This window comes from Rasamsonia byssochlamydoides (assembly GCF_041956645.1).
Source record: "Rasamsonia byssochlamydoides strain NRRL 3658 unplaced genomic scaffold VTN77scaffold_59, whole genome shotgun sequence".
In the NCBI taxonomy this organism is placed as follows: domain Eukaryota; kingdom Fungi; phylum Ascomycota; class Eurotiomycetes; order Eurotiales; family Trichocomaceae; genus Rasamsonia; species Rasamsonia byssochlamydoides.
Window position 1 is genome coordinate 26,814 of NW_027192442.1, and position 14,907 is coordinate 41,720.

A 14,907-nucleotide genomic window follows, 5' to 3' on the forward strand; every position below is an offset into this window, starting at 1 on the left:
TTACCGGAATCAGAATCCGATGTGCTTTTTCTTCCTGTGTACAACAGTACCACACGTGAGCGTGAAGAAGTTTTTGATTACACTATATCGATGAATGATCCTGACGTCATTGTGCTGCTACTCAGTCACTGCTGGACTGGACATGTGCTACGTGATAACTGGCATAATCATAATCAACTACCTAACCTCCACTGTTGTCGTCAAGGGCGCTCCCCTAATCAAATCAGAGAAATTTTTCGGAATCACATTTACAATCGATTAATAACGATTGATTTCACACTAGCGATAGCGGAATCTATTCTATATGAAGAACTAACTTTGTCAGCCCATGCTGGGAGAATTAGTTAATTAATTAATCTCACAAGGTAATGTACGGAATAGATTGATCTATCTATCCATCTATCTATCCTTGCTAAGTAAGTGCACACACACAGCCGGGGGCTTGTTCTCTGCCGCAAATGGATACCAAGCTTCCTTCGTTTCTGTAAACGCACTGGCTTGAAAAGAGTACAGTTTGTGATTGTTTTCAGACTTCTTTTCTATCTATCTACCTACCTGCCTACCTAATTCCTTCGCAGCATAGCATCGAAAGAAGTAGACTACCGTAGGCTCATAGCACAAACATCAATTTCTATGTATTTATAAAATTATATGAAGAAAAAAAAACTGCCGCATTTAATTACATAGAGCGTTTTCTACGGTTAAGAAAGCAGGTGGTGGAAAGCCGTCGATTTGGTTGGGGGGGGGAAGACCTAGCATCTATTTGCGATCTTTCCTCATCTTCTCCTTCTTGATGTTAACCCGTAAATCAATTTAGTCTTTCATGATCATTCAAATTGCGTACGTCGACGCTTTGTGCGGCACGTGATATAATATAATACCCAAAAATTGTCGTTGATCACTCATTAGACCAGCATCCGGAGAGTCGTGTGCATGTATGTATGTACGGTACAAATACATGATATCATTATGAGAAATGACCAAACAGCATAAATATAATCAATAGAGAAGAATTCCTAAGGAGTCTGTTTACTCTTACAACCGGGAATCATGCGGCATCTCATGCGGCGTCGGATCTTCCCCGGGTAATTCGGGTATTGAATCCTGGGGAGGTCCTTGCGATACCTGCGGTGGTGGTTTGTAAGGCGGTGGTGTTACAGGGTAGTACCTCGTGTTGTTCACGGGGTTTTGAGAGGTCTCGACGGTGTTCTTTCGTTTCCGATATCGGGCGATGAAGAATAGCCCTGCCGCGAGACTTGCGATGATGGTGACGGTCACTCCAACGCCGACGCCAATGCCGACTTTGGCTCCTGTGCTCAAGCCGTCGTTCTGGATCACCGGTGGAGAGGAAGAAGAAGAAGTGGCGAAATCGGAGCCACTTGAAGTCGTTGTCGCGGGAAGTGTTGTCGACGTGGTGGAGGAAGAGGAGGTAGTCGTAGGGGTTGTGCTCGTCGAGGTGCTCGCACTTTCAGTGAGATTGAAATTATGGCTCCATGCGGAGGGAGTTGTTTGCCCCTGGATGAAGATATCAAGGAAGAACTCCGGTGTGATCGAGAGGTTCATAGTTCCAAGTTGAATTTGCCATGAGAACGCCGACAGACCGGATACATTTTCTAGAGGAAACATGTATTAGTGAGAATAACTCAGATCAGTGGGTATAAAATGTAGAGCAACTCACCAAAAACATAGATGTATTCATCCACCGTCGAGAGCTGGTGGACCATTCTCATCGCAAGAAAATCATCCTCACTCGAGACCCATTGAATATTCAAGTACGATCCGACAGTATACACCGGATTGTCCGTGATGGCGTCTTGCGCCGGAGGATTGACGAACTGAAAGGCAGCCTGCTCGCTCGCCGTCCACAGCAAAGACCAGATTGATGACAGCAGGAGACCTCTCCAACGGCAGTGAACCATGATGATGTGTCAGATGCTGGAATCAGAACGAAAGAACGGAAGGCATAGGGGAGAAAAGCAACACAACCAAAGACGAACACCCACAGCCTTCTGAATAGAACATGAGGAAAGATACTTGCTTTAATGGGGTCCCCACCGAAAACGAAACGAGCCCTGTTGGTTGCCATATTGCATGACTCGCGATTGTAAGTTTGAGAACGATTATTCAGCAATAACTCTAGAGTTTCTATGCTAAATATAGATGCAACACCAATATACGGAGTAGATTGGGTGTTAAGTGCTGCAGTCAGTGCCTTGATAAGACTCTCTCGCCAATATCCGTGCTTCAGTATTCCGTACTTTAGTATCGACATGGATGCTTTAGCGCAAACTCCAGTCCACAGCCTCGTGCGATAGCCATGGACAAATGCAACAGACCTTGATAGGAAGCTGGGACGCTACACAATATTCTTGTTTCCTCTGAAGAGACATCAATCCGATACACTCTAAGTAGAGTGGAAGCCTAGTGGTCATGCGTCAGCACTTTCAAACATGAGGGAGCGATGACCAGGTATTTGAGAGCCTTATATCCAAGTTTGTCAATCAATTCATAGAGGGATGGGCGCCTTATTCCCGGGATCTGACTCCATAGAGACAGGGGCATTACGGAGTAGTCCTTTAGAAGTCTCATTAGTAGCGGGCTTCGACAGGCTGCGCCGCAAACAACCAGCGCCTGCTAAGCGCCTGGATTATTATGCCGGTGCCGCCGTAGCCGGACCAATTACCAGATGGAGGGGTGTTATTTATGATTTATTCTTTATCTCTGAGGTGAATAATAAGCTAAACGAAGGAAGCGCTCTACTGCATGGATTCCTACGGAGTATATTATCCGATTTTCACCCCATGGAGGCGGATATTGCGATCTGGAGGTGACACTCGTAATTATGCAACACCGTAGTCGTTTACCCACTGTCTCTCGCATCCTACTGAGTACCGCTCTCGCTTTCTTCCTTATTTTTCTTTGCGTTTTGTTTCTGAACCTGACTGGGAGCCGGCGTGTGAAGCTTCCACCACTGCCAGACCAGCCGTCGCCCGCATCCCAATCAGACGGTGACCGTCGATGCGATGCATTTCCCCATGCAGCCAACACGCTCATTATCGTCAAGACGGGTGCCAATGTGATCTATGATAAGCTGCCCATCCAACTCCTCACCGCACTGCGGTGTGCCAGGGACCCCCTCATCTTCTCGGACCTGGCACAAACCCTGGGGCCCTATCGAGTCTACGATGTGTTGGATAATGTGACCGAAGACATCAAGAACGGTCCCGAGTTTGACTATTACCGCACATTGCAAGACTATCAGAAATCTGGCCAAGATGTGCGGACCCTCTGTGAAACCAGCCGCGACGCGGCGTGGAAATTGGACCGATTCAAATTCATCCACATGCTCAAGAAGACGTGGACGATGCGACCACACCATGATTGGTATGCCTTTGTGGAGGATGATACGTACCTCATGTGGACCAACCTGATGCTGTGGTTGGAACGACTGGATCCGTCGGAGCCACTGTATCTCGGTTCGCAGACATACTTCAACAACGAGGCGTTCGCCCACGGAGGTAGTGGGATCATTCTGTCTCGGGAGACCATGTCGCGAGTCCTCGATGAGGACCCAGATATCACCGCGCGATACGACAGGATCGTCCAGAATGAGATATACGGCGATTACACACTCATGAAAGCCCTCCAAGAGAAAGGGATTTCTCTAGGGCTCTACAAGCCCATGCTTCAGGGAGAGAAGCAAAATACGCTTCGCTTCGGGCCTGGACGGTACCTTGGGGAGAGGTACTGGTGCCAGCCCCTGATTACGATGCACCATGTCACTCCAGTCGATGTGGATTCCATCTGGCGATTTGAGCAGCAGCGAACGGATCTTACAGTTGGTCATTCCCTCTCCTGAAGTGTACCTTCAACTCAGAAACTGATGGATAGTAGAAACCTCTCCTCATAGCAGATATGTACGAGTACTTCATGGGCCGGGACCTGCCATCCTCCTCGCGAGAAGACGACTGGTACAACTTTTCCGAGGATCTATTCTTCCGATCGCCGGAAGTTGTCCATGGGGATCGTCAACTGCCGCCTGACGAGATGACCCCCGTGCAAAAGGAGGCCCACCAGTCGTTCGAACAATGCGCGAAAGCGTGTGACGAGCATCCTCGATGCTTTCAGTACGTCCACGTATCTTCTTCTTCGCAGCAAACATGCGCATTTTCGTTCTCGTATCGGTTGGGCGAGAGGCGCTTGCCCGGCCCAGAAGGGACGAGATATCAATCGGGATGGAATATGGCGAAAATCGTCCGCGATCAGGCAGAGAATGCTTGCCATTCTCCACAATGGTCTGGGTTTAATTGAGTTTGCGTTGCTTGGAGTTGTAAATTTTTTTTTGATGACTTGCTGAATGATAATGGAGGATATGAGTATTGTGTATATTACTGTATGTACAATCGATGATCTCAGATAACTTGACATCCTAGGATCTGGTGCAATGCGAGCTGACTCCTCAATATTCTGCCATCATGTATATTCTAGATAGTTTTATATTTCACTATTTAGATCGTTTTTTTTTCTTTCTCTATCCTAGATTTGACTTTTCGATCATCTTGTCTGCAGCAACATCCGCCAGGTACAGTGAAGTATGCCGCTGCTTACGTGTGACCACCTGTTATTAGCAGTCAGAATCCTCATTCATTTTTCCTGTCAATTATTTTTCGACTGTCATGTAGTAATTACTTACCTTGGAGTAAATCGGAAAGATGAAAGCAATCGACCCACTCGCAACGATTAGACACGAAACTTCGTATGATGTGGAGCAATAAATACCAGGTATTCTGTCTGGAGTAGGAACAGGAAATGATCATCGACAAGGGTCCTGACTCCCATGGCGTTTCCAGCGAATGAATGAACTCGCGACGAGTCTGGGTAGGGAGAGATCCCCAGGAACCAACACGTGGGGACCCAACGAGAACAGCAATACAGTAGTGTACGGAGCACGGCGCAGCCCTATCCCAGCTGATTCAATTGTCTTAACAGGGTTTAGTTATCGTGCAATTAATTAAAATTTGATCAATTAACTGAGGGCAGAGCTGAAGGAATGGCAAACAAACCGAGCTCGGAAGCCAAGACCTGACTCGAAGGATGCCAGTTCGAAGTCTATGCATTTTGACCGAATTCGCCGGCTGGATCTGCCGCGAGACCGTCTAGCAACAAATCTTTTCCTTGATGTGCCTCTCTGAAGTGAGATTGGCCGCAGTGTCCTTCAGGACATGATCCAGCCTTGTAAGGGAGCTCCCAAGGTGGCATACTGCCCTAGCCTGGTGCCTAAGGAAGGGCGTTGTCCAGTGAATAGCTGTGCGAGAAAGATGGAAAGGTATGTTTGTTGTTTTTCATTCTTCTCACTGATGCTTTCGACAGTTAAGGTAACAACGGGAAGATGGAACTATTTGCGTTTATCCTGAGAAGATTCCCGATACTGACGACAAGAGCCGTGTTACAGTATAAGCCAGCAAACAGGTGGTCCCACATGTATCAATGTTACGAAAGCTGTCTAAGGAAGTAATATGGTTTTGCAGAGCTGTGCTTCATATGCGATGAATGGATCACTGGGAGTGATCAGTGGGAGCAGCACTGCAAACTCCATCGTGGTGCCCCGACTTGCTTCCCATTCAATGCAATCCTCTCAACTTTCGTCACACTCTCGCTTCCCCCGGATACTGCCCGGTCTGTCTTTTTAGCGACAAGTTGGCTTCAGAATGCATGCGTCACTGGGAAAATTAGCAGCTATGGAAAATCCATTTAGACAGGTGCATCCGTGAATACCTGGCGAGGTACACTGACGACAGCAGTGATTATAAGGCGATTCCTTGTCCCGATTGTCGCTGCAAGAGTATGTTCGATTCCAGAATGGACTTGCTTTACCATCTATGCGACATCCACTGCGTGCCTTTTGCCTTGCTCTCAGAAGAGTGTGCTGCTAATACTCGGTCTCACAAAACCAACATCAAGCGTCGGGTTGATCAGGAAAAGGCGCCCGCTACATATAAATTTGTCTATGAGACCTTCCCAAAGGCAACACCACATCCCGAACCGTCCATAATACCGCTCCACCTGACGACTGCTATCCTAGAAGGAGTCAGTGACAGGGAGAGGCGGCAGGGTCTTCCCTTTTCTACCGCTTCACGCCTGGCTCCTACATTGGATGTCCAAGAGTTTCAGGGTATATGGCACCAACATCACCAATTTCCACCTCTGGCAGCGCGATCGAGGATGTTGTCACTGAAGGAGAGGGAGTCGCGGACACGCCAATAAGCTCTATTTCCTCTGATGCGATTGATTGCATTGATCCATCTCTTCGGGAAAACGTTAATGAGGATCGCGCGCGCTGCAGAGCCAAGTGCATTCCCTACGTTACCCAGAGAATAGACGATGCGGCGAATCATGTTGCGGAGGATGTCTCCTACGATGGAAATAGCACTGTCTGAATAGAGTCACTACCAAGCCCAGACACGCTGTTCCTCAGTCTACAGGACAATGGGTGTCCAGAGCGGCGAGGCAGCCTTTCAGTCCCTCAATTGTCTATGAGCCACGTGACTGCAGTGGCTACAGATGAGTTGGTTTCCAAAGAAGATAATTCCAAAGAAGACAATAGGCCTTCGCGTGATAATTCCCAGGGTGAGTCGGGACAGCCCCAGACGGCAGACATGCAATAATGTTTTCTCTTCCAGCAGACGCATGTCGCTGCAACAGTAAGGGTCGAGCAGAGACACAGAGTAAGGAACCATCTCGATCTCTCTCCACAGATTCGACGGCACTTCCTCAGCCCGCCTATGCAGATAGAAGCATCCCCGGCCAGAAAAATCGTGACAGACACGGCAAACAGCTCAAAAATATGGATCAGACGAGTGAAACGTGTGACCCCGAGCCCATACGCCGGCAAGGATGAACATCATACAAGCGTCAATCAAGAAGGACGCCCGAAAAAAGCGACAGAGAAGGCACCAGGAACTAAACTCGGATCAGATCCTGTACAATCTTTTAATGAAACTTTGGGGCCTGTCATTATCCGGCTATTTTCCATATCCACCAAAGGACCTACAGTACGTACCTATCGGATGTCAGAGAATTTTCCATGCCATGACAACAATTCTTAGCTTAGTACTCTGTACGGAGTACTCTCTTCCTGCTGACATCGGAGAAGCCACCCAAAAAGTTCATACCCTGGCTCAGTCATGCCTTAGTGACATAATTTTAAAAATTTGTCTTTCAACGTCAGATGTTCCTTGACCAGTCGGAAGTACGCCCGTTTTTAAGCTTGTTTCCATTTTCGGTTATGTGCATATAAATACCCTTGACCTTTTCTGACACTAACGCAGTTTAACTGCATTTATCACGGCCGTTGCTGTCATTGAACAACTTGTCTACAGGAAGCTGATTGTGCCCACCTAAGACTTGAAGGCAGGCACTTTGCTCATAAAGAGGAGTACTGCAACCACTGCGCGCTCTTTCTTAAAATCCCACAATTGCATTTGTGCATTTGCCTAATTGACTTTCATTGCCCTACTGACTCTGCGCTGTCAGAAAGCTTTTCTTCATACTGTATCTTGCACATTGCCAATACTTGACAATGGCAGAATCCACAGAACAGAGTGAGCCTGCAGCGCAAAATGAACAGAACGAACCTGCAGCACAAAATGAACAAGATCGAGCCTACTGGACAAGACAATCATCATGTTCAGGATCTTCAGGTTTGTAAAAGTCCGATATATTCCATAACAATGGTGGTTTCTAATGGGATCTTAGGCTCCTGATAACAATTCTACTTATGGAAATGAGATGTGAGTGACAGACTTCTACCCTTATTGTAGTCATACAACTAAGTAGATATACCAGCTCAACCTACAGCGCGTCTTTAACCTCTTCAGTGGTGAATTACCGCCATGAGAATGGCAGGCGTTACCATGCTTACCGCGATGGCAGTAAGTATTCCATTCTTGAAAGACTAAAAGAATACTGTCTAACTAACAAACTTCAAGGTTACCTCCTCCCCAATGATGAGGATGAGGCTGATCGCTTAGATATGATGCATGAGACGATGCTAACAATCATGGGGAGGAAACTATTTCTTACACCTATTGGGACCATCGCCACAGCGAGTCATTGACATTGCTACTGGGACCGGGGTTTGGGCAATTGACTTTGGTAAGCTATTTGATGAGATGCATATATTTTCTGGAAACTCATATATTGCAGCTGATGAGTACCCTTCTGCTGAGGTTATTGGTAACGATCTGAGTCCTACTCAACCATCTATGTTAGTAAGCACTCCCCTCTGCATAATGGATATTAATAGATTATAGGGTTCCGCCAAACTTGAGATTCATTGTCGATGACATTGAATCTGAATGGACATATGAGAATAATCCATTTGACTTTATCCATGCTCGTTATCTTTGTTACTCTATCAAGGATTTCAGAAAGTTGTTAAAGCAGTGTTTCAAGTAAGGCTGCTTATCTATTTAGCTTTAGATGAGGCTATACTAACCTGATTATTAGCTGTACGAAGAAGCCTGGTGGCTGGGTAGAATTTCAGGATTGGGATGTACAGGTGAGGTCTGAGGATGGATCTCTTAAGGGCACAGCACTTGAGAGGTATTATGTGGAATTTATCAATGCTTTTGAAAAAGCAGGATATCCTACAAGACCAGGTCCATACCTCGAAGAATGGTTCCGTGAAGCAGGGTTTGTGGATGTCCATGTGAAGAAGTATTATGTGCCAATGGGAGCCTGGCCCAAAGATCCATATTATTTATGTGAAGCCAGTTTCCTAGATATAACTATTGCTGACTTAAGTTGCAGAAGAAAGTTGGAACTTGGATGCTACTGCAGGCCACAGCAGGCTTTAGGGCAGCTGCTATGGCTGTGTTGACAAGATTTGAGTCATGGAAACCTGAGGAAGTTGAGGTTCTTGCAGCAGAAGCTCTGAACGATGTCAAAAATCCTAAGATCCATGGACTGTTTGACTTGTAAGTTGCTTCCTCTGATCAGGAGTCTCCCTATATATAACTTTACCTGCTTGAGATCTAACTAACTGATAGTCAGTTATGTTGTGTATGGTCGGAAGCCTGAGTTAACCCAGTCAACTGAGTCAACTGAGTAAATCGCACTGCAAGGAACTGCATCAGCATGTCTTGGACTGGCATCTCTCGTTCTTAGTTAGCATTCGTTCATCTTTCAGGCAATTTGCAATTTGCGAGTTTTTCCATCATCCCAATAGATTGAACTGAGTTAGTTAGTTAGTATTCCTACCCAATTTAGCAGACTATTAGTATACACGTTATGCAGAGGGTTTTTCAACCCGTACTATGCCAGGGACGAGGTATCCAAATGAGCAAGCGCTGTTACAACAGTTAAATCAATGCAGAAAACAACGAGCTCCCGAGACACCGACATATGAAATATGTCGGCATCGACAGAAACTACGAACAAAGAATGTCTTGAACCAACTTTCTCACCACACCGGTCAACATCTGCCGTCCATGTATCCACATTGAATAAAGAAACGGTCCTCTTTATTCAAAAGCCCCGTAACCTATAGGTAGGATTCCAATCCCTCCCAAAAAGAAAGAAACCTGGTCTGGTCCTGGAACTGAATCAAGACATTGGGTGTGTAATCAACCCTGGCGCTGTCTTTTCCTTCTCCCAGAGCTTGATTCCAACTAAGAAATGAAGGCTGAGGTGGCTGTATTGGCTGCTTTTTGGATATCATAGGTGACGCAGAGTACTGTGAATATACTGATATATCTATAATGAATACTCTATATAGTACGTCAAGTATGACAGTTTTATGCTGATTCTTGTGCTTAGAGGCATGAAAAGTTCATTCACCTGGTTTCCAGTGATCCCTAAGATTACCAGAAGTTGTTCCATGAATATGATTGGATGGTTCTAATTGCCTGGTCCCAGATCAACAGCATGATACTTCTTCCATCATCGGATATATATATATATACTTTGGACCAAAGTAGGAAGTTTCATTCTCAGTCACCGCGTTGGTTGGCCTACTATTTCGGAAATTCCGCCTCAATGCTGAACAGATTACAAATCTGACTGATTATACCCACATCGAAACCACAGAAATATATTGAGCAAATTTATCAAAGTTTCTGCTGGGTCATCAAACAAAGGCTTTTTTTGTTCTTATTCCGTCATGGCTGAGCATCTACTTTGTCGGAAGTTCCACTCTGACACTATTTTCCACCAGCCCAAGAGTTGCCGACGTACGTGAAACGTCCATTTTCTTTTTTGAATGTACTCGAAGACCTTTCTTCGGTCAGGGGCTGAAATTGCAGATTATGCAGAAAGATTGAAAAAAAAATAGACTTGAGAAATGTATATTTCTATTTCTGTTACATAATGCTCTTCGCTATTCTCTTATGTTCCTCTCTCTTCCCTCTTCCATTTTGTTACACACACACACGTTTTTTTTTAATTTCGTTTTCATATCTTTCTGCTTAGCTGTCTCAGTTCAGGACTCTGCAATAATAGAACTGCATCAACTTCGCTAAGTGCATTCTCGCCACATTCCAATAATCTCTCGAGTGGAGGAGGGCCTCATGGGAACTTGTCAGGACCTAGAGGATAAGTGATCAAAACGGATAGACATGGATTTTGTAATAGAATGGAACAGTCGTTGAATTCAATTTCAGTGGTTAGTTGTCGGAAGTTATGTACTCTCAAGTCGGTAGTTAGCGGTCGGTATGACTATCGTAGTCGGTGGTCGGTCCGTGGTCGGGTCGGTGATCGGTGTCGGCAGTTTATGACAGAAGACGCAAATACGTCCCGATGTCCGACGAGAACAGTCAAAATAGAACCAAAAAAAAAAAGCTCAACATCCTATGGATTGTTACACCCATACCACAGTCAATTGTTCTGTCTTTACATTCTAACTGTCGTCCGCTCAAACTGCCTCGTCATGGCTTCTCCAGCCCGGCCCAGCAGCCTCGCTTGGACAGAAGGGCCATTCCGACTTGTCCAGACTCCGAAATGCAAATACCAAAACGACCAGGTGATGAGATGGGATACAATGGTGATTTGGTTAGGGGACAGTTTAGGTTAATGAAAGTGTGCAGACTTCGGTGTATACCGATGATTGCGTCGAAGTGGCCAGTGAAATGGCTATCGTGCATAATTCCATCATACGAGGACTGAATACAATCTATCTCCAAGCGCCACACGTCAAATCGTCGGATTTTAGGGACTTCATTGGTTACTGTCACTGTTGGTATGAAGTACTTCAAGGTAAGGCTTTCTTTCTAAGTCATTTGCGAATTGCGAATCTGTCTGACGGGAGTCGAGTCTCAGCTCACCATCACGGAGAGGAAAACAACCTGTTTCCATGGATCGAGGAAGCAGTCGGTGAGAAAGGAATCATGGATGTCAATAGAGAGCAGCATCGTACGTCAGTCAGCATTTCAGTTTTTATAGGCCGTCGGCTAATGCGCAATTCGAAGGGGCTTTCCTATCGGGCGTCGAGGCCTACAAGGAATATCTCCTCAGCTTGACAGGAAATGAGGAGGTCTTCTCCGGTGAAAGACTCTGTTCCATCATCGATTCCTTCGGTCAAGAGCTCCAAGACCATCTGGAGGAGGAGATTGTCACGCTTCTTGAGCTCTCCAAATACGGGCAATGTGTCAAACTGCGTCAACTATGGGAACAAGAAGGCCAGCAGACCTTGAGCAGGATGTTGAGGACGGGTGCACTCCCCTTCTTCTTTCTCAATCATGACGTCACATATGAGGACGGTTTATGGAAGGATTGGCCTCCTGCTCCCGCTGCGGTCAAGTGGGCAATTCGCCATATCTTCTCTTGGTGGAATGCTGGTTATTGGAAGTTTGCGTCTTGTGACACATCTGGTGTTCCTCAGCCACTGCATGTTTCCATGCGCTAGCTGGCTGTGTAGACCCTGTTTCGACCGATGATTAGATCTAGTTGCAGAAAAAAAAAAGAAAAAAAATACTTCGTGGCCGTGATTCCTATCAAGTGACGACTTGCACGATATGTTAACCATTGAAAGCATTGACTAGTAAAGTATCATCATTTCACCATATACCTAGGTAGCTCCCAATTTACTTGCTGTTACTCGATTCGTCTTGTGGACGGTTTGACTTTGCCAAGTCTAGAATATAAAACACCCTCAATTTCCGCGCATCTGTATTTGATTTTGTTGTCATTTTAGGGTTTTATGTCGCCGAATTAGGAAGCTCCCGTCGGAGATTAGGTCAGTCGGTTGGCGGAGTGTCACCGACCACCGACCACCGATGCGATTGCCGATCACCGACGACGTCTACTGACTGCCTCAGCAGTTTCAATTTCCAAACAGTGAATCGTCGATTCTTCCACTATCTGTACAATTCTCGGTAAGTACTATGTACCTCGGGATTCGGACTGCAGAATCGTGCGAGGATCCGTTAATTCCAGACTGATGGGCCGAAAAGCCCCAACTTAGTTAGGGTGGTTGGGGTTAACCAGGAGAAGATCTGCAGCGGTGACAAAGAGGCTCTTAACACCGTTGGAAGGCCGATGGTCTTCCACAGCTTGCGAAGTGTAGTCTCCAAAGACGATCGGTAGAACCAGTAATACAAAGTGAAGATCTGCAAGTCCGTATTCGTGTCTCGTTCCAGTGTGAACGACACGGGTGGATATCGGGTTGGATCCATTTGTATCCAGTATCAGTGGAAGGTGTAACGTAACAGAACGGCTGGCCAGAGGTCCGAGTTTGACATCATCCCTTTAGGGGGCAGGATATATAAATCCGCGTCGACCTTCAGGATGAGTTCAATCTACCTTCAGTCAACAGTTGTCGCCCAATACACCGGTTATGGATCCTTCACTTTTTGACCGTCGCCGACCAGAGCGGCCTAACGTTCCAGACGTCATCCTCAATGACCCGGCGAACAGAAGAATCAAGGTTATTACAATAGGCGCTGGGGTATCCGGCATCCTCAATGCATACAATATCCAGAAGCGCTGTGAAAACGTGGAACATACGGTCTACAAAAAGCACCCGGATATTGGAGGAACTTGGCTCATGAACCGATACCCCGGTTGTTGCCTGTGACGTTCCTAGCCATTCATATTCCTGTCACTTTGCTCTCAACGTAAGAAACCCCCTGTCACCTCTTATCCCCCTTTCACCTTGTGGAAGAAAAGCTAACACAATACCTATACCTAGCCGGATTGGCCGCGCTTTCTGTCCAGAGCTGAAGATATATGGAAGTATCTTGACCGTGTCTGCAAAGTATTCAACTTGCGGAAGTACATGCGTTTCAACGTCGAAGTCATTGGGGCTTACTGGCAGGAAGAACAGGGCAAGTGGCTGGTGAAATTACGCCAATCCTTTCCGGATGATGGCGGGTACACCGAGTTCGAAGATCATTGCCATCTTCTTCTCTATGCCACAGGCACCTTGAGTACCTGGAAACGGCCCGACGTGAATGGCCTCGATTCCTTCCAGGGCCGACTGATCCATACGGCCAGATGGCCGGAGGATTATTGGGAAGAACAATGGAGCAACCAGAGAGTCGCGGTCATCGGCTCCGGCGCATCTTCGATCCAGATCGTACCTTCGATGCAGCCGTATGTCAAGCATATGGACGTGTTTGTCAGAACAGTAAGTTGATGGCCTATGGAAACAGGTTTCCCTTTCTAACTGCAACGTTAGGGAGTATGGTTTGCTCCTGTTATTGAAGGCCTTTCTCAAGACTACGTGTACACAGAAGAGGAGAAACGGATGTTCCGAGAGGACCCCGCGAAACTGGTGGAGCACGCGAAGTCCTTGGAGAGTCAATTGAACACTGCCTGGGACCTTTTCCTATACGGAAGTAAGGCCCAGAAAATGGCGGAGGAGAGACCAAAGGAGAGGATGGCGAAATTCATCAAAGATGAACGGTTGCTCAAAGGTGCGGTGCTTACATATCTATGTATCCACGCTTCGATACCGTCTCAGTTTTCTTACCGTGGGATACATAGGTTTCACTCCAAATCGGACTTTCGGCTGTAGACGGATCACGCCGGGCGATCCGTACATGAAAGCGGTCTAAGAAGCAAACGTGGACGTTCATTTCACGCCTGTTGTGGCGATTACTCCTTCTGGGGTCGTGGGTGGGGACGGGATACATCGCGAAGTCGACACGATCGTGTGTGCGACTGGATTCGACACCTCGTTCAAGCCTCGCTTCCCGATCATCGGCAGAAACGGAGTCTCTCTCGCGGAGAAGTGGCACACCGAGCCGGTGGCCTATTTCGGTCTGACGGTCCCTGACATGCCCAACTTCGTCGCCTTTACCGGACCACCAAGCCCGGTGCAAAATGGGGCACCATTCGGCGTCTTTGACGCGAACAGCAAGTACGCAGTGAAGATGATTGAGAAACTATAGCGAGAGAACATCAAATCACTGGCACCCAAGCAGGATGTCACCGACGCATTTGCCAGGCACTGCCAGGATGTTCTCCGAGGAACATCCTTCTCAGACGACTGCCGGAGCTGGTATAAGAACAACGAGACCGGCAAGATGTATGCCGTCTATCCCGGGAGCAGTTTACATTACATGGAAATGCTGTCGAATCCCCGATGGGAGGACTACAACATCGAGTACGGTAACAAGAACAACATGTGGGGATTTATGGGTCCAGGACACGTTCGACAGGAGAAGACCCCCGGAGCGGACTTGTGCCCTTATTTGAGCGTGGAGAACCTTGATCCGAAGTGGTTGGAAGAAATCCAATCTTGAGAAATGCTTCATTTTATCTTAGTTAGGTCTTTTCGAGCCAGATATCCTGAGCTCCCACACTCGTTTCGCAATTCTTCTCCACTCTGTATTGAAATAGCCCTGTGTCCGCGTGCTGTGACAACGTAGGCTGGTCTGTATATCTTTCAAGTACAGTAATATCAGA

At 46.8% G+C, this 14,907-nt stretch overlaps 7 protein-coding genes across 7 annotated transcripts; 6 read left to right on the plus strand and 1 right to left on the minus strand.

Moving 5' to 3' along the window:
• Window positions 1–1,035: 1,035 nt before the first annotated feature.
• VTN77DRAFT_7220 (uncharacterized protein) lies at window positions 1,036–1,919 on the minus strand (the record flags this gene model as incomplete). Its single annotated transcript, XM_069423586.1, has 2 exons — window positions 1,036–1,613; window positions 1,679–1,919. 2 exons carry the CDS (start codon window positions 1,917–1,919, stop codon window positions 1,036–1,038), a joined length of 819 nt encoding a protein of 272 aa, XP_069275447.1.
• Window positions 1,920–2,842: 923 nt separating this feature from the next.
• Window positions 2,843–4,311, plus strand: VTN77DRAFT_7221 (uncharacterized protein; the record flags this gene model as incomplete). Its single annotated transcript, XM_069423587.1, has 2 exons — window positions 2,843–3,838; window positions 3,895–4,311. 2 exons carry the CDS (start codon window positions 2,843–2,845, stop codon window positions 4,309–4,311), a joined length of 1,413 nt encoding a protein of 470 aa, XP_069275448.1.
• Window positions 4,312–6,561: 2,250 nt separating this feature from the next.
• Window positions 6,562–7,106, plus strand: VTN77DRAFT_7222 (uncharacterized protein; the record flags this gene model as incomplete). The annotated part of the gene is made up of 2 exons (XM_069423588.1): window positions 6,562–6,627; window positions 6,681–7,106. The coding sequence occupies 2 exons, from the start codon at window positions 6,562–6,564 to the stop codon at window positions 7,104–7,106; spliced, it is 492 nt and encodes a 163-aa protein (XP_069275449.1).
• A 513-nt stretch (window positions 7,107–7,619) lies between these two features.
• VTN77DRAFT_7223 (uncharacterized protein) lies at window positions 7,620–8,116 on the plus strand (the record flags this gene model as incomplete). Its single annotated transcript, XM_069423589.1, has 4 exons — window positions 7,620–7,700; window positions 7,756–7,790; window positions 7,846–7,931; window positions 7,989–8,116. 4 exons carry the CDS (start codon window positions 7,620–7,622, stop codon window positions 8,114–8,116), a joined length of 330 nt encoding a protein of 109 aa, XP_069275450.1.
• Window positions 8,117–8,829: 713 nt separating this feature from the next.
• Window positions 8,830–9,112, plus strand: VTN77DRAFT_7224 (uncharacterized protein; the record flags this gene model as incomplete). Its single annotated transcript, XM_069423590.1, has 2 exons — window positions 8,830–8,978; window positions 9,055–9,112. 2 exons carry the CDS (start codon window positions 8,830–8,832, stop codon window positions 9,110–9,112), a joined length of 207 nt encoding a protein of 68 aa, XP_069275451.1.
• Window positions 9,113–10,927: 1,815 nt separating this feature from the next.
• Window positions 10,928–11,902, plus strand: VTN77DRAFT_7225 (uncharacterized protein; the record flags this gene model as incomplete). Its single annotated transcript, XM_069423591.1, has 4 exons — window positions 10,928–11,020; window positions 11,085–11,253; window positions 11,317–11,409; window positions 11,466–11,902. 4 exons carry the CDS (start codon window positions 10,928–10,930, stop codon window positions 11,900–11,902), a joined length of 792 nt encoding a protein of 263 aa, XP_069275452.1.
• Window positions 11,903–12,896: 994 nt separating this feature from the next.
• VTN77DRAFT_7226 (uncharacterized protein) lies at window positions 12,897–14,744 on the plus strand (the record flags this gene model as incomplete). The annotated part of the gene is made up of 7 exons (XM_069423592.1): window positions 12,897–12,922; window positions 13,082–13,112; window positions 13,187–13,624; window positions 13,676–13,913; window positions 13,984–14,048; window positions 14,184–14,359; window positions 14,447–14,744. The coding sequence occupies 7 exons, from the start codon at window positions 12,897–12,899 to the stop codon at window positions 14,742–14,744; spliced, it is 1,272 nt and encodes a 423-aa protein (XP_069275453.1).
• Window positions 14,745–14,907: the final 163 nt, after the last annotated feature.